A 24,916-nucleotide genomic window follows, 5' to 3' on the forward strand; every position below is an offset into this window, starting at 1 on the left:
AAACAATTAAAAATTCCAAGAATTCTAAAAAATGCCCGGGTTTTTCCCGGTTTTCTCCCGGATGAAAAAAATCTCAGGTTTTTCCCGGATCTCCCGGTTGTTCCGGGTCGTATACACCCTGTACAATGATAAAACACCGTGTGCTGCCAATCTATAATTTACTGAAGAATGGCGTTCTATAAATTTACGATGCAAAGTACACAAATTAAGAAATAATGGCAAGGGTAGAGGAAGTAACAGACAAGTGTTGAAATATGTCTTGTGATCGAAAAACATTGTGTTCCACAGACGGCAGATATGTAAAATTCTGCTAAAGCTTTTCAGTGTGTTTTCCAGTAACCCAATTCACTTGGTGTACTATTACTGTATTATCTCACGTTTGTTTCTTTGTTATGACATAATGCCATACATGCCAGAAGATGGAAATATGCACTTGAAATTCAGTGGACTGTTGAAACTAGTTAATAGTGTGGAATAAAACACTTCTTTTCAAATAAATTGACTGCTTCTGTGAAAAATTGGTACAGATTTTATGGACATTAGTGAACTTTCATTAAATCATAAAAAATACTTTTTATTTGGTCACTCATATACAATTTAAACTGAAAAAGTATTGAAATCTGAAAAGCATAATAAACTACACACTGCTGTGGATAAGAGGAACTCATTTCTCATTTTTAAATTGAATACAGCACAATACATGGCAATTTAAATAGAACACTGCATGACATACGACATTTTCACCATTCTACACACACAATGGCTAACTGCAAATGGGTATTAAGACACTGTGCTGACTGTGCACAGAAAATCAGCACCATCCTCAGTGGTGACCCTATTGCTACTCTGGTTTCTCTTTGCGTTACACATATAGCAAGTAGAACAGCTCTTCAACACCTCTGCTTTTTGCTTTTATTAACAAAAAATTAACAGAGGTTGTAAATGACACTTATTGTTCATTCTGTATCTATACAGTGAATGCCTATTTTACTTACGGATTGATTACTCTAGATATTACTGTCTACTTATCTCATCCACATCTGTCAAAACCTAGTAGCTCGGAGTTACAATGTAAGCAACCAGGTTTGAAAGTTCATTTTTGTCTGCAACAGGGCTTGCTTGACACTTTTCAATAAGGAGCATGAAAGATAAACATTTGAGACCCATAAGAATAGGTAGGTGAGGGATGACTTCCAGGGGAAAAAAAACAACCCTCCTTGATAGTTGCATAGTGCTGGTGGGCATTCTATGGAGTGGCAACACTTGATCCAGTTTTCTTCGTCATTTTTCTTACACTGCGACCAAAGGTGTCTTATGTCTTAGTTATTGGCAACAAATGCCAGCTGCAATGGACATCCGCTTTGGGAGTAGTTTGCACTGCACAAAACACTTTTTGGGTCACCAGATGCAAAATATTACGTTCACATTGCCCAATGCTCAAGGAGATGTCTTTTGTTGGGGTCCAGCCGTTACTTTCTTCCTAGGAATTTAACAATGGCATCATGACTCATTACTTGTAACAATGTTGTATAGGAATGCTTACTAAGGAAGCAGGTGATGTTCAACCAAAAAATGTATCACCAGTCAACCAGCTGAGTTTTGTAGCTTTAAATTAGAGTATCCAGTACTCCTATACCTGACTTCTGAACCTGGCCTCCTGAATGCAAACATCAGTAATTTGTGACAGAGGAATCTTTCTCAAAACAAGAAAATCCTTTACTGATGCGAACTATCTGATAGCGCTCACCTCACACACGATACATATGTTTTGAGCTGCCTTAAAAACAAAGCCAACAATATGTCACAAATGTTAAACCTTTTTCCACTTGTGGCTACTTTGTAACACTTTTACAACATTCATATGACTCAATTATGTTAAATCTAATATATATCTGTATGATAAAAATTAGAACTTCAAATAATAAATGACAGTAGATAAGTACACTCATAGCAGACTACACATGTTGTTAGTGTGTGGCTTTCACTCAGTTTAGCGAAGTTATTTTGTTCCAATAGCCAAACTACAATAATAAACAATTTTACAGTATCCAATGCGAGAGCAGAAACATGTCCACAGTGCACTACACTGTAATAACATGGATATTACTGGTATCAGGTGGTCAGATTACTGGCAAGTAAGAAAGTGAAGCAAATTACCTTTGAGGTTTCATCAGACTAACACGTTAGCAGACAGGAAATGTGATAATACACAAAGGAGTGAACTCTAACTTTGACTTGGCATCTGTATTTCGTGATGATTATCACTTGACCACCAGCAGATACATCTTTATAACAGCTCAAGTGGAAGGTAATATCTCCTCCAGAAAGTTTCACTCTATCAAATGCACAATTTTCTTCCACAGGCAAGTGCAGGTGGTGCAGCAACCTGCCAGATGGCCTGACTGTGTGTGTTCTGCACACAGGCAGCCTACTCAACAACAACTGGCCACCTGAGGTCGACCAGTGGACTAAGATCATGCAAATTATGATCCAGCTGCAAGACTGCCTGTGTGTCAGCCATTTGAGCACCCCTGCCTGCCCCGCTGCTCTCGGGTGTGTGCACAAACTGGAATAGCCTGACAATATTTTTCAAATTGTCAGCAAAATACAGAAACAACCACATCAAAAAACTAAAGAAGTAAAAATCTGATGTATATTTCAATTAATTCCTTCTGTCTTTTTATCAGTACTATAACTGTGAGTCTATATTTGTTTCCAACTGGAAACTTGTTCTAGAATTTAAATTGTGTGGTTCAGTGTAATTAATGCCAACATGGGAATGATGCTGCATATTTCATACTCATGGCACAACAAGAAATCCCTTTGTGACAATCAGTTTTATGAATTGCTAAAGTATCACTAAAATGATTTCATTGCCCCCTGTTCAAGTGATTAATTTAAATATCAACCAACTTGCAATGTAAAATATCTGTATGAGGACAGACCACTACTCACACAATAAGAGAAGCACTGAGCAGCAGAAATGTCCACAGTATTGAAGCTAGGAAAGCTCCACTTGCCCATCTGGTGCTTAACACCCCCTTCTATTATATGAGTGATGATCTATAATCAATCATTTTTTAAGTGCATCCGAAATTTCCAGTGCACACAGCCAACAACACAAACACAACGTGAGATTTATCTTTCAGCAAATAATTAAACAAGCATTGGTAAGGAAATGTGTGCATAGATAAGGTTGAGCATACATTAAACTACATTGACACATTGTACTAATATTACTCCAAATAATTGTGCATCTTACCTCACTGGATAGCAGTGTACAATATACATCATAAAGCACCCAAGCCAAACAAATGCTAGATGCTGTGTTGCCCAGTAGACATCGTAATAAAGGAAACTCTAAAATCACAGAGAAAAGTGGTTTTCAGGGTTTTCAAAATTTGTGCAATTATATTATGCTAACTATTAATAATTTCAAACAGGTGGGTATGCTAACTATTAAAAATCTCAAACAGGTGTATGCCTGTTCTGTCACAAAGGAAAAATAAGTATCAGAATATGGCACTTGGTTTTTACAAACTGAAATGGGTTAGAAAAATTTAATACAATGTGCAGTGTGTTAAAAGAAACTAAAAAATGAAAAACTATGTGCACACCAAAAGGACAGAGTAACAGGGCAAATTAAGCAATAAGACTGAATAAAATAATAAATTATGGCCTTGGACAGCATTCCCTGATATCAGAGTAGTAGTAGTAGTAGTAGTAGTAGTAGTAGTAGTAGTAGTAGTTGTTGTTGTTGTATGTAATATGAAATAAAAAGCTGGACAAAGACAGGCTGAACTAAGATTGTGAAGGTGCTCAGGGTTCATCCCTCAGTCATCTGAAGGATTTGTAAGGGCATTTCCTATGTAAGAGACAGAAACAACCAACAGCGTATGAATTCTGGATATGAGACACACCAGCTACAAGTGGCAGCATTGGGCGATATGCTCGGGTGTCCTGCGTGTTGACGGTGAACTCTTGCTACAAGATGGCTACTGTAGCTGATCAGCTGTTTCTATAAAACAGCACCCATAAACTGTAGAATATTGTAACTCGAGAGCAAGACAGCAAAATTAGCTTTACTTACAAAAAGAAGGTGATAAAGGAAATCTACACAAACTTTGAACGGCTGAAAAATGACTGACTAACATAAATATGGAAAAATGAGTGACTTATTCCACGAGCTGTCTATGGTGCAACTTTGGCTAGTAATCCAAAACATTGCGGGTCTCAGGTTCAGACCTGACTACTGCTTATATTTCAACTGAGAACTACAATCGTGATATCTGTTCTGTGTATTAAATTTTAGCTATGCTCTTCGCACTGCATCTCAAAATATATTTTTTAAGGTCCTGTTAAAGTACTTAATTTTTAAGTGTGTACATACCTATCCCAAAATATCACACAGACTAAATTCCTTATAAAACACCATGACCAACCATGACATTTTACTGATATTTGATTGCTGGAAACACAATTCATCAGAAATCAATGTTAATGGCAAGTGTTTGAATTAATCGAGTCTGCATGAATAATTCATACAAAATAATTGAAGAAAGGCTCAACTGTTTTGTGAAATGATTTGTCTAAAAGTAAGAAATAAAACAAATTGGAGAAGCATCTAATGCACCTCATTTGCTGTTCATGATTTCAGCACAATTCAAATGCACGTCAAATGTTTCTCTAATCTATTTGATCTTTTTTAGATCAACAATTTCACAAAATATTTGACTGATTTCTTTTTCATTTTTTTTATTTTCAGGTTTTATTCCAAAAGTAGGATCTTACTGCACCTAATTTGTCTTCTTATCATCTTACGTTCTCAAAATGTCCCAAATTTAATACTTGGTTCAAAGAGAACCTTTTTGACAGTGAAATGTCGCATCATAGCATCTTTTTATCTGCAAAATAGCTAGGCCTTGAAGAGATGAACTTTTTGACACTTCATTTACATAACTAGCAGCAGCTGTCTCTGCTTAACTCACTAAGTTTTTCTCAATTACCCTATTACTTTCAAGCAGTCAAATATTTGTTTGCAAAACTAGAACTCACACAAGTCAATTTAATACCCTTCTTGTCCATTTTTTACTCTTCATTTGGCTATGAAAATTCAGATAAAAACCCACTGTGTAATTTATAGAGAGTCGTCTTTTTGCTCCACTTAAACATTTGACCAAATCATTTCAAGCATTAATCATGCGACAAAATATGTAGTCTTCGGGTGCTGTCACTAGCAAAAAACCTCACTTCAATATCTTGAACCTTTTATGAAATATAACAATTTTTATGGCCACATGATTACCTATGCACAGGGGAAGAACTGTACATGCCGTGCATGACCCTTCTGCCAGGTATAAAAGCCAATATCTTAAGACTGAAAAGAGATATCATTCTGCTCTCTACTTTAAATAGAATATGTTGGTTACATTTCATAAGGAATAATGTATACAATTAGGGAGATGGACATCTCATAACTAGGGCAAATGTCGAAAAGGATTATGAAATTGCAGCTATAAAAATTACTCAGTTCAACCTGGTTATTGCTACAGTTTACCGATCACCGTCCGGGAATTTTGAACTTTTCTCAAACAAAATGGAGTCACTGCTAAATAAAGTAAATAAAATGGATTGTGAATTGATAATTTGTAATGACTTCAATATTGACTTCCTCACGAATAGTGGAAATAGGGAGACTATTTTGAACCTTGCAACGTGCTACAATTTAAAGGCTGAAGTAAAAGCAGCTACCCGAGTATCAGAAACTTGCCAAACAGCTCTTGATCAGTTTCTAGTCAAGAAGAGTTTACACAACACCTCACTAAGAATTTTCAATGCAGGTTTTAGTGATCATCTTGCTCAAATATTAAGCATAAAAGTACAAGGCAGTATTATTAACAACATGTCTTTCAGAACAGCATATCGAAGTTATAATCAGCATAATGTGAACTACTTCAACAACTTATTACAGAAAGAAAAATGGCTAGGAGTGTACAAAATGAACGATATACATGAAAAATTCAACACTTTCATTGATGTGTTAACCCATTTCTCCCACTGAAAACATTAACCATATGGGGAAACTCTAGAACAAACAGCTGGATCACAAAGGGAATAAGAGTTTCATGCCAGAAGAAAAGACTACTTCATGAAATATGTAACTCAAAAAATTCCTCACCTGCAGTATGCGTATACTATAAAAAATACTCCAAAATATTAAGAAATGTAATAAAAGCAGCAAAAATAATGCATAATGATGAAATCATTTATAATTCAGCTAATAAATCAAAGCCTATGTGGAGTGTTATAAAAAAAGAACATTGGAAAAATATAACACTATCACATAAAAATAAAAAAGTAACAAACCCCTTAGAAGTAACCAACACATTTAACAACTTTTTCACAGGTGTTGCTGAAAATATGTTACAATCAAACTTTAAGAGCACCCAGGCAAATGAATATAAAATAAGTGAATGTAGAGGATCAATGTACATCAGTTCTGTTTCACAAGATGAAGTAGCTAAAGCAATAAAAGGACTAAAAAATTCCAAATCGGCAGGTATTGATGGTATACCTGCAACAATGTTAAAGAAGAGCGCATCAAACCTGATTGAAGTACTCACACATTTATGCAACTGCTCACTTCAGGCAGGCACTTTCCCTGATGTGTTGAAAACATCAAAAGTTATTCCTGTATATAAAAAAGGGGATAAAGACAATGTGAATAACTACAGACCCATCAAAATTTCCTCCTGCATCTCTAAAGTACTGGAAAAAGTGATGTATGAGAAACTTATGAAATTTATTAATAAAAACAGTATCCTATGTAATGAACAACATGGATTAAGAAATAAGAGATCAACAACAACTGCTATCTATGAGTGCATCAATTCCATCCTAAACCTGATGGACAAAAAACAGGAAACAATAGGAGTCTTTATTGACTTGTCAAAAGCTTTTGACATGGTGGACCATAAAATCCTGCTATCAAAGCTAGAAAGATATGGTATTCGAGGTCTGTCCAACAAGTGGATCAGTTCCTTCCTGACAAATCGTATGCAGGCAGTGTGCGTCAAGCACACAAATATTGAACTAAAAACTGTATCTAATCACTTATCTGACTATAAACAAATAAAATGTGGTGTACCCCAAGGATCCGTATTGGGACCCCTTCTGTTTCTTCTGTACATAAATGATCTAAGCTTAAATACTGATGCACACAAAACAATCATATTTGCAGATGACACCACAATTCTACTAAAAGGAGGCGACGATGAACAGTTACAGCAGACAGTAAACACGGTCACGAAACAACTTAGTAACTGGGCACAGAGTAATCAGCTTGTAATAAACAGTAAGAAAACCGTTGCTCTAAAATTCCACAATGTTCCTAACAAGGACATGTTTATCCCATTAGTCTCTATCAATGATGAGCCAGTTGGTAACAGTACTGAAACCAAATTCTTAGGACTTTGGCTGCAGAGTAACATCAGATGGAATAAGCATATTGAATATCTCAATGCTGAACTGAGCAAAACATGTTATCTTCTTTGTTCATTAAAATCATGCTGTAGTGAGAAAACAGTATTAAATGCATATCAAGCGTACTTTCATTCTCGTCTTAGATATGGGGTCACCTTCTGGGGACACTCTAAAACAGCTAATAGCACTTTTAAACTACAAAAAAGGGCCATTAGAATCTTGTTTGGGTGCAAGCCTAAAGACTCTTGTAAACCCCTGTTTAAGAAATCTGGTATTCCCCCATTACCATGTGTATACATTATGGAAACCCTTGTTGTTGTTGTTGTTGTTGTTGTTGTTGTTGTTGTTGTTGTCTTCAGTCCTGAGACTGTTTTGATGCAGCTCTCCATGCTACTCTATCCTGTGCAAGTTTCTTGATCTCCCAGTACCTACTGCAACCTACATCCTTCTGTATCTGCTTAGCGTATTCATCTCTTGGTCTTCCTCTACGATTTTTACCCTCCACGCTGCCCTCCAATGCTAAATTTGTGATCCCTTGATGCCTCAAAACATGTCCTACCAACCGATCCCTTCTTCTAGTCAAGTTGTGCCACAAACTTCTCTTCTCCCCAATCCTATTCAATACCTCCTCATTAGTTACGTGATCTATCCACCTTATCTTCAGCATTCTTCTGTAGCACCACATTTCAAAAGCTTCTATTCTCTTCTTGTCCAAACTAGTTATCGTCAATGTTTCACTTCCATACATGGCTACACTCCAAACAAATACTTTCAGAAACGACTTCCAGATACATAAATCTATATTCAATGTTAACAACTTTCTCTTCTTCAGAAACGCTTTCCTTGCCATTGCCAGTCTACATTTTATATCCTCTCTACTTTGACCATCATCAGTTATTTTACTTCCTAAATAGCAAAACTCCTTTACTACTTTAAGCATCTCATTTCCTAATCTAATTCCCTCGGCATCACCCGATTTAATTTGACTGCATTCCATTATCCTCGTTTTGCATTTGTTGATGTTCATCTTATATCCTCCTTTCAAGACACTGTCCATTCCATTCAACTGTTCTTCCAAGTCCTTTGCTGTCTCTGACAGAATTACAATGTCATCGGCGAACCTCAAAGTTTTCACTTCTTCTCCATGAATTTTAATACCTACTCCAAATTTTTCTTTTGTTTCCTTTACTGCTTGCTTAATATACAGATTGAATAACATCGGGGAGAGGCTGCAACCCTGTCTTACTCCCTTCCCAACCACTGCTTCCCTTTCATGTCCCTCGACTCTTATAACTGCCATCTGGTTTCTGTACAAATTGTAAATAGCCTTTCGCTCCCTGTATTTTACCCCTGCCACTTTCAGCATTTGAAAGAGAGTATTGCAGTAAACATTGTCAAAAGCTTTCTCTGAGTCTACAAATGCTAGAAACGTAGGTTTGCCTTTTCTTAATCTTTCTTCTAAGATAAGTCGTAAGGTCAGTATCGCCTCACGTGTTCCAACATTTCTACGGAATCCAAACTGATCCTCCCCGAGGTCCGCATCTACCAGTTTTTCCATTCGTCTGTAAAGAATTCGCGTTAGTATTTTGCAGCTGTGACTTATTAAACTGATAGTTCGGTAATTTTCACATCTGTCAGCACCTGATTTCTTTGGGATTGGAATTATTATATTCTTCTTGAAGTCTGAGGGTATTTCGCCTGTCTCATACATCTTGCTCACCAGCTGGTAGAGTTTTGTCATGACTGGCTCTCCCAAGGCCGTCAGTAGTTCTAATGGAATGTTGTCTACTCCGGGGGCCTTGTTTCGACTCAGGTCTTTCAGTGCTCTGTCAAACTCTTCACGCAGTATCTTATCTCCCATTTCGTCTTCATCTACATCCTCTTCCATTTCCATAATATTGTCCTCAAGTACATCGCCCTTGTATAAACCTTCTATATACTCTTTCCACCTTTCTGCCTTCTCTTCTTTGCTTAGAACTGGGTTGCCATCTGAGCTCTTGATATTCATACACATGGTTCTCTTCTCTCCAAAGGTCTCTTTAATTTTCCTGTAGGCAGTATCTATCTTACCCCTAGTGAGATAAGCTTCTACATCCTTACATTTATCCTCTAGCCATCCCTGCTTAGCCATTTTGCACTTCCTGTTGATCTCATTTTCCTGCTTCATTTACTGCATTTTTATATTTTCTTCTTTCATCAATTAAATTCAACGTTTCTTCTGTTACCCAAGGATTTCTAGCAGCCCTCGTCTTTTTACCTACTTTATCCTCTGCTGCCTTCACTACTTCATCCCTCAGAGCTACCCATTCTTCCTCTACTGTGTTTCTTTCCCCCATTCCTGTCAATTGTTCCCTTATGCTCTCCTTGAAACTCAGTACAACCTCTGGTTCTTTCAGCTTATCCAAATCCCATGTCCTTAAGTTCCCACCTTTTTGCAGTTTCTTCAGTTTTAACCTACAGGTCATAACCAATAGATTGTGGTCAGAGTCCACATCTGCCCCTGGAAATGTCCTACAATTTAAAACCTGATTCCTAAATCTCTGCCTTACCATTATATAATCTATTTGATACCTTTTAGTATCTACAGGATTCTTCCATGTACACAACTTTCTTTTATGATTCTTGAACCAAGTGTTAGCTATGATTAAGTTATGCTCTGTGCAAAATTCTACCAGACGGCTTCCTCTTTCATTTCTTAGCCCCAATCCATAATCACCTACTATGTTTCCTTCTCTCCCTTCTCCTACTGACGAATTCCAGTCACCCATGACTATTAAATTTTCGTCTCCCTTCACTACCTGAATAATTTCTTTTATCTCATCATACATTTCATCAATTTCTTCATCATCTGCAGAGCTAGTTGGCATATAAACTTGTACTACTGTAGTAGGCATGGGCTTTGTGTCTATCTTGGCCACAATAATGCGTTCACTATGCTGTTTGTAATAGCTTCCACGCACTCCTATTTTTTTATTCATTATTAAACCTACTCCTGCATTACCCCTATTTGATTTTGTATTTATAACCCTGTATCCACCTGACCAAAAGTCTTGTTCCTCCTGCCACCGAACTTCACTAATTCCCACTATATCTAACTTTAACCTATCCATTTCCCTTTTTAAATTTTCTAACCTACCTCCCGATTAAGGGATCTGACATTCCATGCTCCGATCCGTAGAACGCCACTTTTCTTTCTCCTGATAACGACGTCCTCCTGAGTAGTCCCTGCCCGGAGATCCGAATGGGGGACTATTTTACCTCCGGAATATTTTACCCAAGAGGACGCCATCATCATTTAATCATACAGTAAAGCTGCATGTCCTCGGGAAAAATTACGGCTGTAGTTTCCCCTTGCTTTCAGTCGTTCGCAGTACCAGCACAGCAAGGCTGTTTTGGTTATTGTTACAAGGCCAGATCAGTCAATCATCCAGACTGTTGCCCCTGCAACTACTGAAAAGGCTGCTGCCCCTCTTCAGGAACCACATGTTTGTCTGGCATCTCAACAGATACCCCTCCGTTGTGGTTGCACCTACGGTACGGCCATCTGTATCGCTGAGGCACGCAAGCCTTCCCACCAACGGCAAGGTCCATGGTTCATGGGGAGATGGAAACCCTTTTGTTCTTTAAATTAAATGTAATAGGCAAGGACCGGAGACTACAAAAAAACTGTGATATACATGAGCACTTTACCAGACAAAACAGAAACTTACATATGACTCAAATCAGCACAGCACTGTGCCAAAAAGGTACTTTTCACATGGGAGTTAAGCTTTATAACAAACTTCCTGAAAACATAAAAGCTATCACTGAGGTCAATACATTTGGAAAATCTCTAAAGTCATTTTTACAGCATCACTGCTTTTACTCCATTGGAGAATATGTAAATTTATGAAATGTGTTATATAAATACTTACTTATGTGTAAAGTGTTTTATTGTAAGCTTACATATGTATGCCTTGAAATTACTTTCAGCCTGTATATTTATAACTTCACTTGTCCAATGTCTTACGCATAAGCTTCTATGTAGACAACAGGAACAATAAAATACAATCTACACTCTCAAACCTAGGACACTTCTGTAGCTATACTTGCGGTCATTTCTGTAAGACAGCGGGATTTAATTTCATTGTTCTGCAAATCTAACTGTTGAAAAATAATTGCATTATTTACTAGGAACTCTCATACACGACCCTAAGTTCGGAAATCCATCTCCAGAAAATGATGGAGTTTTAGCAACATCAGTCACATTCAGATGCCTTGTATCTGTTTAAATAGCACAACTTCTTTTCTGATATTTGTGAACAGGTAACTATTATACAGAAACTTAATCCACATTATTTTAAAGAGGCGATGACTTACAGCTTCTACAAATTTTGCAAAATCATGGATTGCACACAGCTGTGCTGTCACTATATTAAACAACCAGTTTCAGTCATAAAAAGACCATTCTCACATTACATCATAATCAGATGTATGACATATCAGAACTATTAACAAGCATCATATCATAAATCATTATGTTAATTCAGGGCTTCCCAAAGTGTCGTCTGCCCCTTAGGGGTCCGCTAGCTCTTTCTAGGGGGTCCGCAGCCACCTTTCACCAAATCATGTAAAATAATGAGTAAAATTATTGAATAAAAATGTGAAAATCAAATTCATCACCCGCCCCCCCCCCCCCCCCCCAAAGCAGACTTTGCTGTTCATAACTGAGAACGCATATACAGTTTAATGCCGGAGAATGCGGCTGATCGACTGTTTCGCCATAATACAGGGGTCATTTGTGCACCAGCTCATGGCGCTAGATGTGCTGAAACCTTTTACGAATGTTCGGAGCAAGTTTTGTCGACCAATCACAGCGCTCGCTGGCACGTATGTGGCCCCAGGCATAATTAAATGTTAAACTTGCTTTGTCAGTGCACTACCTATTTCTAACATGGATCAGTGGCTGAAGTCGGGATCATTGAAGAAGGGTGCAGTTTCTCCATCACCTTACAACAAGGGAAGTTTCAAGTTGAAATGAATGAAGAGGAAGGACGACCAAAGGAAGAACAATCAAAAGAAGCTTCACACTTGGATTTATTATGTGAAAACGCTGCAAGTACTCCATTGGTTGCAATATCCTGTGGAAGTGGAATAACCAAGAAGCGTAAGTACAACAAAAGCTATTTAGAAATGGGCTTTATGGAAACAAAGGAGGGTGAAGCTCAGTGTATAATTAGTGCATGAGTCCTTCCGAACAGTTCAATGGTTCCAGTTGAAATTGCACCGTCATTTTGAAGGTACTCACCCAGATTTCCAGGCTAAAGACATTGATTTTTTCAAAAGGAAGAGTGCTGAACTAACTGCTTCTCAGCATTGCATTAAAACTCATTCAAAAACAATTAATGAAAATTCATTAAAAGCTTCTTTCTTGGTTAGTTATTGAGTGGCAAAAACAGGCTAAGCTCATACCATTGTAGAAAACCTCATAAAGCCGTGTGTTAATGATATTGTTTCTAGCATGCTAGACGAAAAGGCAGTAAAGCTTGTATCTTCGGTGCCATTATCAAACAATACTGTCAAGAGACGCATTGTTGACATGTCAAATGATGTGAAAGACACTCTTGTTTCTCGCATCCAACACAATTCATTTTCTCTGCAGATAGATGAATCCACTGGTGTTGCAGGATTAGCAATTTTATTGGCTTTTGTCCATTATGAATATTCTGGGTGTTTTGAGGAGGACCTCTTATTGTGCAGACCACTACCTGCCAACACAACAGGTGCTGAAATATTCCATCTATTGGATGATTTTTTAAGGACTAATGAAGTTTCATGGTCTAATTGCACAGATGTGTGCACAGATGGAGCAAAAGATATGACGGGTCATACAGTTGGAGCAATATCTAAAATAAAAGAAAACACCAAGCACTGCAGACGTAGTCATTGTGCTCTCCTCAGGTATGCTTTAGCTACGAAACAAATGCCTGTTTCGTTCAAGAAAGTTTTAGACGAATCCATTCAAATCATTAACTACATATCAAGGCCATTGAAGCCAAGACTTTTCACAATACTGTGTGAAGATTCGGGAAGCCTTCATCATTCCCTGCTTCTCCACACAGAAGTGAGGTGGCTCTCACGTGGGAATGCACTGTCCCGGTTGTACGAATTAAGATTGGAAGTCTTAGGTTTCCTTTTGAAACATAACAAAAAATTAGCAGACCTTATTAATGACAAAAATTGGCAGTGTATTCTTGCCTATTTGTCAGACATTTTCTCCAAAATGAACGAAATGAATATTTCACTCCAAGGACTAAGTGAAATAGAGGTCACTGCTATCAACAAAGTTCGAGCATTCAAGAGGAAAATCAATATTTGGGCAGAGAGTGTCGAGGAGGCGAAGGTCAAGTGTTTTCCTCTTCTCAAGGAGTTTTTGAAAAACTAAACACTGGCACTTGGGAATTTGTTTCATCAAATCCTGTAACATCTCCGAAGCTTGATGACATTGTTGGAGCATTATTTCCCAACAGCTGAAGATGAGAAGCTGCAGAAATACGAATGAGTGGTCAACCCATTCACTGTATCCAAAAAGCTGAACATTCTATCATCAAATGAATATGAGTTGTTGATAGAAATTGCCACAGACCCTACATTGAAATCAAGTTTTGACATTGACGATTACTCACACTTTTGGATCCATTTGCCACAACATACACGTGTGAATCTGGATTCTCAATATCCTCTGCCCACAAAACTAAGTACTGAAGCTGTCTAGATGCGGAACCAGACATCCGTCTCCAGTATTCAAGAATTGAACCCAACTTTTCAAAATTGTGTCAGCAGAAGCACCCTCAACCATCACATTAGGATTCCATTACTGTTCCTACAGACTCATCTATAGTAAAGAAGAAAGCATTTTTCTTCGCAGATGCTCAGTGAATGTGCCTGAACTATAACTCTGTAGGAATTTTGTTTCTGTCTTCTATCATTTACAAAATAATTATTAATTAAATTCTGTTGGTATTGATATTTTTGTTACGAAAATTAAAATGATCTCTAAAGCTAAGTTCTTTTCCTTTCAATATACTCTGTCCTCTCAGTTAAAAATACGGCCTGCCTATACTTCAATTATAATTACTTGCTAATACTCTCGACACTGTACTGTGGCAACTGGCCTCGAGGATAAACAAATGAGAACTTTTCATGTGCCACCTTATAAAAGGTAAACCTCCTCAGCCAGAATTGTTTCCTTTGAGAAAAAAAGCCTTACGTTCTGTGAAATGCTTTGTCTTCTTATATAAAAATAAGAGAGTCTGTTTGTTTGTTCTCCTAACTTGTTTAGAGTCGAGGCTGACTGCCACGATATAGTATCCAAGTAGTAGTTGAAGTTGTCAGTTGTGACTAAACTGTTCCCACGCAACCTGCCAGTTACCAGCTACCAACAGACAGTACACTGTTGCAACGCTGCCTGCTATGGACTGACAGCTGCTGTTCAGTAGATACGCAAAGACATAAAAATAACTAGACTTTCCGAGCTGTTTACATGGGCACGAAAATCGATTGTGGAACTGGAAAATGACTTTATAAAAGCAGATTTCCAGAATTGATTTTGAATTGTTTACCTGACCAACCAAAAGCAGAACGGGGACATCGGCTTACGAAATCCAGTTTTGGAAATGCACGTAAACTGGGTGAATGTATTCCCACACATTGCACAACAGATGTCACAATAGTCCTTTAAAGGTAATTCCTTGGCCTCTTTTATTTCGTGATGTGTTTGCATCCCGAATCATGGCTCTACCTCTTTTCTTCACAGCCGCGCAGTCTAAGGCACCATGTCGTCGTGGATTGCACGGCCGCCCCGCCGGAGGTTCGAGTCCTCCTCTCGTGTGTGTGTGTGTGTGTGTGTGTGTGTGTGTGTGTGTTGTCCTTAGCAGAAGTTAAACTTAGGTTAATAGTGTGTAAGACTAGGGACTGATGACCTCAGCAGTTAAGTCCCATAGACTTTACATATATTTGAACATTTTTCTTCAGATTTCACGAAAAACACACACACACACAAACACACACACACACACACAAACACAAACACAAACACAAACACAAACACACACACAAACACACACAAACACACACACACACACACACACACACACACACACACACAAAACTGTTATGAAATATGCATGCTCCTTACACAACAGTGGCCAGGAAGTGAACAGACCACAAGTGGCAGCTTGTCAACAGCAAACAGTTTGGATGTGATGTTGATTGCTCTTGGACAAAGGCAGTTCCAACGTGTGAAATGTCAGTTACCAAGTAATTTTAATCAGGCTATAGTGTGTTGAACGAAGGGAGTAAATCCGCTAGTAAGTGTCTAGATACAGTGGGAATTCAAATTAGGGAGGGGGGGGGGGGGTTATTGGGAACATGGCACTTGCATTAGAAGCTTTCAGTTCGCATGGGTTTCGCTCTGAAATTTAAAATTACTGTGCTCTTGACTGACTAGAGGGTCCGTTATGGATTTTCGGCTGAAGAAGCGGTCCGTCAGCTGAAAAGGTTGGGAAGCCCTGTGTGAATTCAATTATAAACCCGTAGCACAGGTAGATTTGTGGCAAAGCTCATGCTGAGACACACTAGTCTAGAACTGAAACATTATAGGGTTGATCTTTATTTTTTTGGTACACAAACTGACAAAAGTTTTTTTTTCTGATTTGTTTGAGTTCTGCGTTTTCTGGGACATGAGGAGAAGCTCTGCAACATGTGGTACATGCAAAAGGCGAGCAAGACAAGGCATGGGTGGTAAGAGGAGTTTAATGAAGGAACAAAAGGAGATTGAGGTTTAACTTTTCTTGACCTCAAGATCATTAGAGACAGATCACAAGCTCTGTCTGTTTCAACATGGTGGATGGAAATCAGCTGCGCCCTTTCAAATGATCCGTCCCAGCATTTGCCTGCACTTACATAGATAAATCACAGAAGACCTAAATCTAGTCCCAAAAGCGAGTCCAGTGTGCTAACCATTGTGTCACCTTGTTCGGTCAGTTTTCATGATGGGTTCACTGGGGGTAGGATAGGATTTGTTGAGCAGTGGTATCCCCAGACAGGAGCAGAGTATCACTAAATGGAAAATTTGGAGGTAGTGTCTGGAATGGTCTTATAAGCATAGGACAACAAGGGTTTCAAATTGGGAGATACATTGTAGATAGTTAGGGTTTCATTGTAACAGTATTTGCAGAGGTGGTTCAGGGATACCCGAGTATTAGGTTACTGGCAGATACCATTACCAATACACTTTACAATAATATATATGGTGCCTGTGTTGTGCCTTGATTCTAGGGGATAGATATTATTTTAATCTCATATCATCATTATCCTTACAGTTCAATATGTCTATGGAAAGTAAAAGAGGCAGCAGTCTATAATTGTGTACAATAGAAAGCTAGTACTCTTTGTAAGAGAAACACAGTTATTTGTGTAACTTCCTTCTGACAAATAATTGGTATTTAAGCTTAGGTTTTACACATTCTGTATTAATCATAATGAAAAAAGTTCTGAATGCACCGCACACATTAATGTTCTGTAAGAGAACATTATCATGTCAGCTATACCTGTATAAATTTATCTTTGTGCTCCCTGACAATGCAATGTAAATACACTACAAGAGTAAAAATATAATCAGTAATTACACATGCCATTTAAGAATGATTACACAGTAACTTAACATAAAATCTAAATAAGTGCTTCTTTCACAGTACCTGGGCAAAGCAACAAGGCACAAATCCTGCATAATAGGCATTAAGTACAGAGCTAAACAGCACTTGTTTCATTCTATTATTAAAATCAGTCTTCAGTGCTTCTATTTCATCCCTTATTATGTATGGTGACATTGAACAACTATGCATTGGCTTCCCTGAAAAAGAAGAGAAGAAGAAAAACAATTAAATAAAATGAAATACATTAAGTGGAAGGTAACAAATGAACAGATACCATTACACACACTCCATAAAAATTAGAGAAAATTACAAAACCATTTAGGTTGATGCCTGCAGTTTTTGGACGTGCCATTGCACTGAAATGAAGAGCTGAACATGCATTACTACAAATTTGCATATTTGTCAAATTACATGTGGAGTTTGAATTAAGCAAATACTTCTAAATCGCAATATACAGACTAAACCTGAAAACAACTGTCTTTTTCTGTAGTTCATCAACTTGGATATGCTTACATCTTTTTCATATCTTGAGATTTCTTACAAAGTGAATATTTCCTGTACAGAGTGGTTGGAAACAGCCTGAAAAGCTTGTAAGTGTGTTACAGGATAAGTCGTGCTTCAAAATAATTGTCGTGAAAGAAATTAGACATACTGCACCATTATTGAGTTAATTATCATTAATTTAGCCAATCAGGCAGTTGCAAGCACAAATTCAAGTGGCCTCTCAGAGACAGTGCTGCCAAACATGTTCTTTGAATGGCTTCCTAAAATCAAATGAAAGAGGAATACAATGATTGGATACGGGACAGTACTAAGAATCGAACCTGAGCCAAAGGATGAGTAGTCTAGTGAACTATCATCTACACCATGAGAACAACTCACACTAATTGTATCTCATGAGTCACTTGAATTTGTGCATGCAATGGCCTGACTGCCTAATTTCAATACTAATGAACTCGGAAATGGCACAACATATCTAATTTTTTTCTTAGCAATTATTTCTCAGCACAGTCTACCCAGCAACACCCTTAAAAGTTTCTCAGACTGTTTCTGACTACCATGTACATAAAATCCACATGATGTTGCAGCTTTCTTCAGTTACTAGAGAGTACCGGGCCATTCTACATCAAGTGGACCAATTTTAGGAAGCATCCCCACTAGACAATCTCCAATTTGAATGGAATTTTGCACACATATTCCCTATAAAACAAAACTGAACTGAGCAAAATCTGAACTCAAGCTACACAAAATTCATGGTTTTACGGGGCTTTCGGTGACAGGCCACAAAATGTCCTGCGAGCTTTTTGCCACATTTAAAACTGATTAATATTACACCCAAAGATCTTTTGATCAGATGCTCAACTTTGTGTGTTAAAAATGATGTTAAATTACAAGGCCGAATCATTCACACTACATTTAGTCAAACTTGATGAAGGGAGAGGGTGTTCCATTAGAGCAATTTTTCAACCATTTTGATACTGCAGTAATTTCTTAACAAAGAAGGTATATCACAAAAAAAGCATTTAGGCACAGAAAATTTTTTGCTGTCAGGCTCAGTTACACCTTGGTTTTGTGTGAGGTAGGGACTTCATGGCTTATCATAATAATTCTCATTTTTCTCATACTTCCAGCATTTATAACCATTCTAAGAATATGGTCATTCCACTACTAATAGGACCATTGTCCCCCCCCCCCCCCCCCCCACCTCACCATCTCCAACTTCAATGCAATGTTTTCCCAAATGTCCCCTATACAATAAAACTAAGCTATGCAAAATTTGTATTAAAATTACAAAAAAATTCACGCCTTTCAGTAGGGTCTACAATATGTTGTGGGAGCTGTATGACAGTTTTTGCCAAACCAAGACACCTTAACATTGAATCGAGTAGTAATCCAAACAAGCTAGTTTGATCAGATTTACAACTCACACTGTTTAAAATTTAAAGTTTGTATTATTTATCATTTCAATGAAACACAAGGTAAAAGTTGGGCACAAAATCAATCATAACAATTTTTCAAACATTTTGTGCATACAGTATTTTCTGGACACAGAAAGTACATTGAATTCATTTTAATTCAGTGGAGAACATGCCATTAAAAATTTTAGAATCAAATTTGTGCGTACTTTTTATGTCATATTGTTAAAGATTAATACCGACTTTCTTTACTTTTGATTCACTAGTAAGAACAGATGTTTCTGGGCGAGAAAAGTTGTATTTGTTTTGAAGATCATCTGACAGAGGTAAAAAAAATGAGTTTGAAAATACTACTGTCAAACATTCACTAAGTGGTGTTAAATTTAATGCTTAATGATTTTTTGTACTTTTAAGGTGCTGTCATCTTCAAGATTTATAGAAGTGGAGTCAAAAGATGTGACTGACAGAGTATAAGGCAGCCAGAATACGTGCCTAACACTTTTCAGTAAATACAGCAGAAACTGAAGAAAATACGAAAAAATATGCAACTTGGTCTGTAAAACATAAATTTAATATGTATGACCAGATATTATGTTTAAGACAAGTGATATACACATCGAACAAAATTTTCTGTGACTAACATGTCATTTTAGTGACATTCTCAATTACTTCCAGCCAGTGGAAAAATCTACAGCTGAGGTCATGATCAATAAAGAAATACACTTTTGGGATGCAAATATAAAATGCAACTGAATGATCCAGCTCAGACAAATTGCTACAGAAAACTTGCACTGAAGCACAATGCAGACTCAATATTACAAATTAAATTAACAATAAAACTATTAAACACCAAGACAATCTTATTGATAACTATAAGGGAAATGCCGACACAAAGAACCTAATTTTATAGAAGATTCTCACAGTTTTGGTTCTCAAATGTGCTGACTTCTTAATGGAAAGTAAATACTAAACTAGAATATCACTGACATCCATGCAATTTAAGTTATCAAAATTCTGCAACTGCAGTGTACTCAAAATGGTTACTCAATTAAATACACACTGTATATACCTCACCTCTAACATTTTTCCATTCTGTTTTGCGTGCCCATAATTCTAAGTCGCTGAGATGCTTCTCAAACCAGCACCTGCAATGTGCCTTCTCTCTTCTGTATGACTAGACAGTTCTGCATAGCCTGTATCATTTCAGCTACTAGAGGGACCGGAAAGTAATGCTGTTTCGAAAGTAATGTTTCTATGCATGTTAATATTTGTTTGTTTATCAGCTCATTGTGTACTTCACAGTCACCCCAAGAACATTTTAAGGTTAGAGTGACTTGTTTACTTGTAAATCATAAAATCTTCTTATATTTATAGCTATTTATGGTGAAATAGCCAGCCAAAACCCACAAGAGGTACATATATGGGATCGTATGCTTTAGTTTCACAAGAGTAGTAACACAACAGTTGCTACCAATTACATTTGTGAGGTTTACCCAAGTGCATCAGACATTCACAAGAAGGTTTTCTAATGTCAAATTCAGTGATTCTTATCTGTCTGACTCATAGTGATAAGAAAAACCAACAACTTTGGACAATGACATGTTAAGGGCAGCAGTGGAAGGAAATCCATGTCAGACAATCGAGGAACTGCTGAACACTCTTAATCAACCTTGGTCAACCATACAAGAACATTTGCAGTAGATTGGTAAAGACAAACAACAAACAGATTCACCACATGCACCTTTTTGTTTCAGCAGCACAAAACAGAAGCATTTTTTGAATGCTTGATCACTGGAGATGAGAAGCCATGTTTACACCCCAAAAAGGTGCTTTTGTGTGTGTGGTTGAGTACTCGTGGGGTCATTCACTTTGCTTGCACCTGGACAAACTGTGACTGCAGGCCTTTACTGCAAACAATTGTATTGAGCAAATCATTCTTTAATTGAAAAGTATCCAGCAATTGTCAACAGGCATTATTCTTCAACAAAATAAAGCCCAAGACGGACCCTGGAAAAAATTAATGAATTAGTGTGAAAGATATACTCACACATATTGCACCATAAGATTTCCATTTATTCCTACTGCTACATTTTCTAATCGGTAGAAAAAATATGAAAATGTGGATGATGTCCTAACTGTCTTCTCCAGGTGTTCTGCTCAAAAGCCAACTGATTTTTATTGATCTGCCATTGAAAATTTGCTCACTAGATGGCAGAAGGTTGTTGATAATGAGGGTGATTGTATCACTGATTAAAAGCATTAAGTTGTGAGCAAACAATGGAAAATCCAGAGCTTCAATTGCTTGAATCTCTGTATGTATATTGTCTAATTCAGAAGGAGGCCTTCTTTTTGATATGCCTGTCTGTGACTCAACATGTCCACTATATGGCGAGCAGCAGTCTTTCCTTTTCATAATATTATCAAAATTTGTTAACAACTTATCTGTTGGAATTTAATGTAAAAAAAAAAAGACATTACTTTCCGGTCCCCTTTTTACACTGTCATGAACACTGCGTACTCTTGACTGAAAGAGACTTGATGTGTTTTTCATATCATTACCCCAATTTCTTTTTTGGTGGAAGATACTGTCTATACAGAAACATTGTCTATCAATTTACAGTAATACACAGAACTATAGCAAAGCAGGTTTAGTATTTTACCACTATGATATTTAAACACACACACTACATATTCATTTGCAAGATGAAAACTACAGTCCAGACATGCGATAAAAGCATACAATTTCTGTCTACCTACCTTCAACTGCATAGTTATTGCATAACCAGTTCCAAATCAAGCTGCCTGCATGAAACATCTATATTTACAAAATTACAAGGTATTCATCAAAACTTCTTAGTAGTATGTAACACTTATTTCACTCAGCATACCTACAATTGGACGTCCTTTGCATTCCTCTTTTGATACCGCGGATAATGAGGTAACGTCAAAAAATGGGCTTATGCTGAGCCCAAACAGGATAAAATAAACAGAAATCCTAAAAGAAATAAAATAAAATCATGGTTTAATACAGGCATAACTGGTGAAACAGAAAAGTCATTATACTGTTATCATCATTAAAATCATTAGTATCAAATGTGGTGCACTATTTTGGATTGTACTCATAAGGAAAAACAGTTGCAGTATTCCACAGTAGTGAGAAATCAGTTTTCTCCAACTGCAGCTTATTGCTACTATTACCATCATTACTAAATGAAAAGATTAACATCAAGTTAAACTAAAGATTAGTATTTTTTATTATACCTTAACATTCATATAACAAAATTACAAACTTAGCAATCAATTGAACACTGCATGTTTTCCCCTTATAGTAAAAGCAGAAGTTGCAGAGTATTTAATTGGATACAAGAAAAAAAAATACAAAAACAACTTAGCTATTCAAGTAATTATCTTCTGTCTTTAAATTCATGAACTAATAAAATGGATTGACAGTAATATTTCATTTTTCACTAAAAGAACTCTGAAATCATAATTCAGAATTTCACATTTCAGTTGGTTACCAACCATTTTACTGCAAGACATACCATCTGTTATGCTTTTTCTCAAACACACCATTGATTGGTTAAGCATGTGACTCAAACTTCTTTCCTCATAAATATCAAAGATCAAGAATTTCCTCGAATTTTAGCTAAAAGCTTCTAACATTTAAGAGCTCCCAACATGCTGGAATAATTGCAGGTCTGCAGCTTCTGTTAATTGGTACAATGGAAAACCAGTCTAAGTTGTAAATTTATTTATTTATTTTATTCACTCAATGACTAGTTTCAGGCCTGGACTCATTTTCGTATAATCCAGATAGTCAAAATGGTATTTCCAAAAATACAAGAACCATATAGGGCTATTCAAAAAGTAGTAATAGATTTCAAACATTTATTGCTTCCAAACAACAAATGATAAAAACACAATTCCTGGAAAAAGAAAAGTTCAAATTTTTATGCATTCAATGTGAGCACCATGTGTTACACAGCAAATATCAAAATGGTGGTTCATTTCCTGCCACACATAAAGCAATTGGTCTCTCATTTTCAGATTCACAGCTTCAACAACGCAGTGCAGACTTTCAAGACTGTCAGGCGTAGGGGGGATAAAAATGCCATCTTTTACATAACCCCACAGATAAAAGTTACAACGTGTGAGGTCTGGGATATTGGATTAGAACAGGAGGAGCAGAAAATGAACATCACAACTTGTGACATTTTCTGTGGAGTTATGTAAAAGACTGTGTTTTTATCACCCCTACGCCCGACACTTTTGAAAGTCTGCGACATCGCATTGTAAGCTGTGAATTCAATAACAAGAGACGAGCTACTTCGTGTGTGGCAAGAAATGAGCCATCGTATTGATATTTGTGTGTAATGCATGGTGCTCACATTTAATGAATAAAAATTTGAACTTTCCTCATTCTATTAACGTTAGAATCTTATTTTTTTATCTTTTATAGTTTGAAAGCAATAAATGTTTACATGTATTATGAAATGTAAATGAACAGTTAAGCACATATCTGTGTGTGCTGTAACTGTTCATTTGCACTTCAGAATAATAATAATAATAATAATAATAATAATAATAATAATGTGTGTGTGTGTGTGTTTCTTGTATTTTTGGAAATACCATTTTGACTATCTGGATGATTTGAAAGAGAAACTAGAATTATTGCAACTTTAGCTGGTTTTCTGTTGTACTGCTTCTAACATTGTTTTACATCTACCTACACATTGACTTTAAACTTATTCTGATTCTGCACTGCTGTCACTCCATTCCTAGAAGGTTTAGTGGAGCTTTCTTTTTCACTGTTGCAAAGGATGGGTAAGATGTTATTCACAGTACGGATGGAGTATTTACTCATTTGCCCTGGACACACTCAAAAGGATTGAGAAAGGTTTGGTTGGACAGTAACACCAGATTCTATATCCAGCTTCTGTTGCAAGTCCTCAAGACTTAAAGAGTAATGATAATCACACAAGCCACTAGAATGCCTAACACCAAATTAATTTTCTGTTGTATAAACTGAGTTTTCTCTCATGAGTATAAAATTTCTGCTAATCCAAAATGTAAGTGTTGAAGCTGCTATTACTGATTGACTGTTCTTAAGACATTTGAATCAACTTGAAGAACATATTACTTCCTCCCATATACACATGCACAATGATTACAATGGCATTATTAGATAAATTTGGTCTTTTATAGATGGGCATCAACAAGTTTTCTTGCTGCATACCATCCATTATTGGATTAGAATGGGGGAGAGGGTTGGAGGATGATTCTGATACAGTATTTACCCTTCACCAATCATCGTAAGTGATTTTCAGAGTACTGATCAAGATATCAAAGGCCAAAAAGAAGATACAACTAAATGGTCAAATCATGTAGTACGTACAGTAAATGAGGAAAATTTGAATAATTTTCATTATTTCCCAGTCATTAGATTCACTGTACTACCTCAAATTTAACAGCCAGATGGAATTTGTCTGAAATTATTTAGGGGAACAAAAGAAAACCTACACCAGGATGGTAAAACTGGGATTTTTACCTAACTTCTCCTAAATATGAATCTAAGTCACAAGTCATTTGTATTACATTAGTTTACTTTTACGTGGATGAAGTCTGCTGTTATTCTGAGGTGAGGTGGCACATTCCACAATTACTTAACATTTTGTACATTGAGATAATAGGCACTTTACATTTCTCCTGCTCACACAACTGAAATATATCTTATTCATGGCACAATATCATGTTACCTTCAGTCTCTAATTATTTTTTGTGATTCAAAGTAAAATCCTGCTATGTTGCAACTTTGATCACAAT

General features: G+C 36.8%; 1 protein-coding gene across 4 annotated transcripts in view; it reads right to left on the bottom strand.

Annotated features, from left to right (window-relative positions):
- The window catches only part of LOC126297445 (transmembrane protein 39A), a 181,146-nt gene that overhangs the window by 43,849 nt on the left and 112,381 nt on the right, over window positions 1-24,916 (bottom strand). For all 4 annotated transcript variants that reach the window (XM_049988293.1, XM_049988294.1, XM_049988296.1 and 1 more), the window contains exons 8-10: window positions 21,982-22,088; window positions 17,220-17,374; window positions 3,263-3,360 (exon numbers count right to left, since the gene is read on the bottom strand). In XM_049988293.1, coding sequence (XP_049844250.1) covers window positions 3,263-3,360; window positions 17,220-17,374; window positions 21,982-22,088 — 360 coding nt within the window. The remainder of the gene's footprint in view (window positions 1-3,262; window positions 3,361-17,219; window positions 17,375-21,981; window positions 22,089-24,916) is intronic.

Source organism: Schistocerca gregaria, chromosome X (genome assembly GCF_023897955.1).
Source record: "Schistocerca gregaria isolate iqSchGreg1 chromosome X, iqSchGreg1.2, whole genome shotgun sequence".
NCBI classification, from domain to species: domain Eukaryota; kingdom Metazoa; phylum Arthropoda; class Insecta; order Orthoptera; family Acrididae; genus Schistocerca; species Schistocerca gregaria.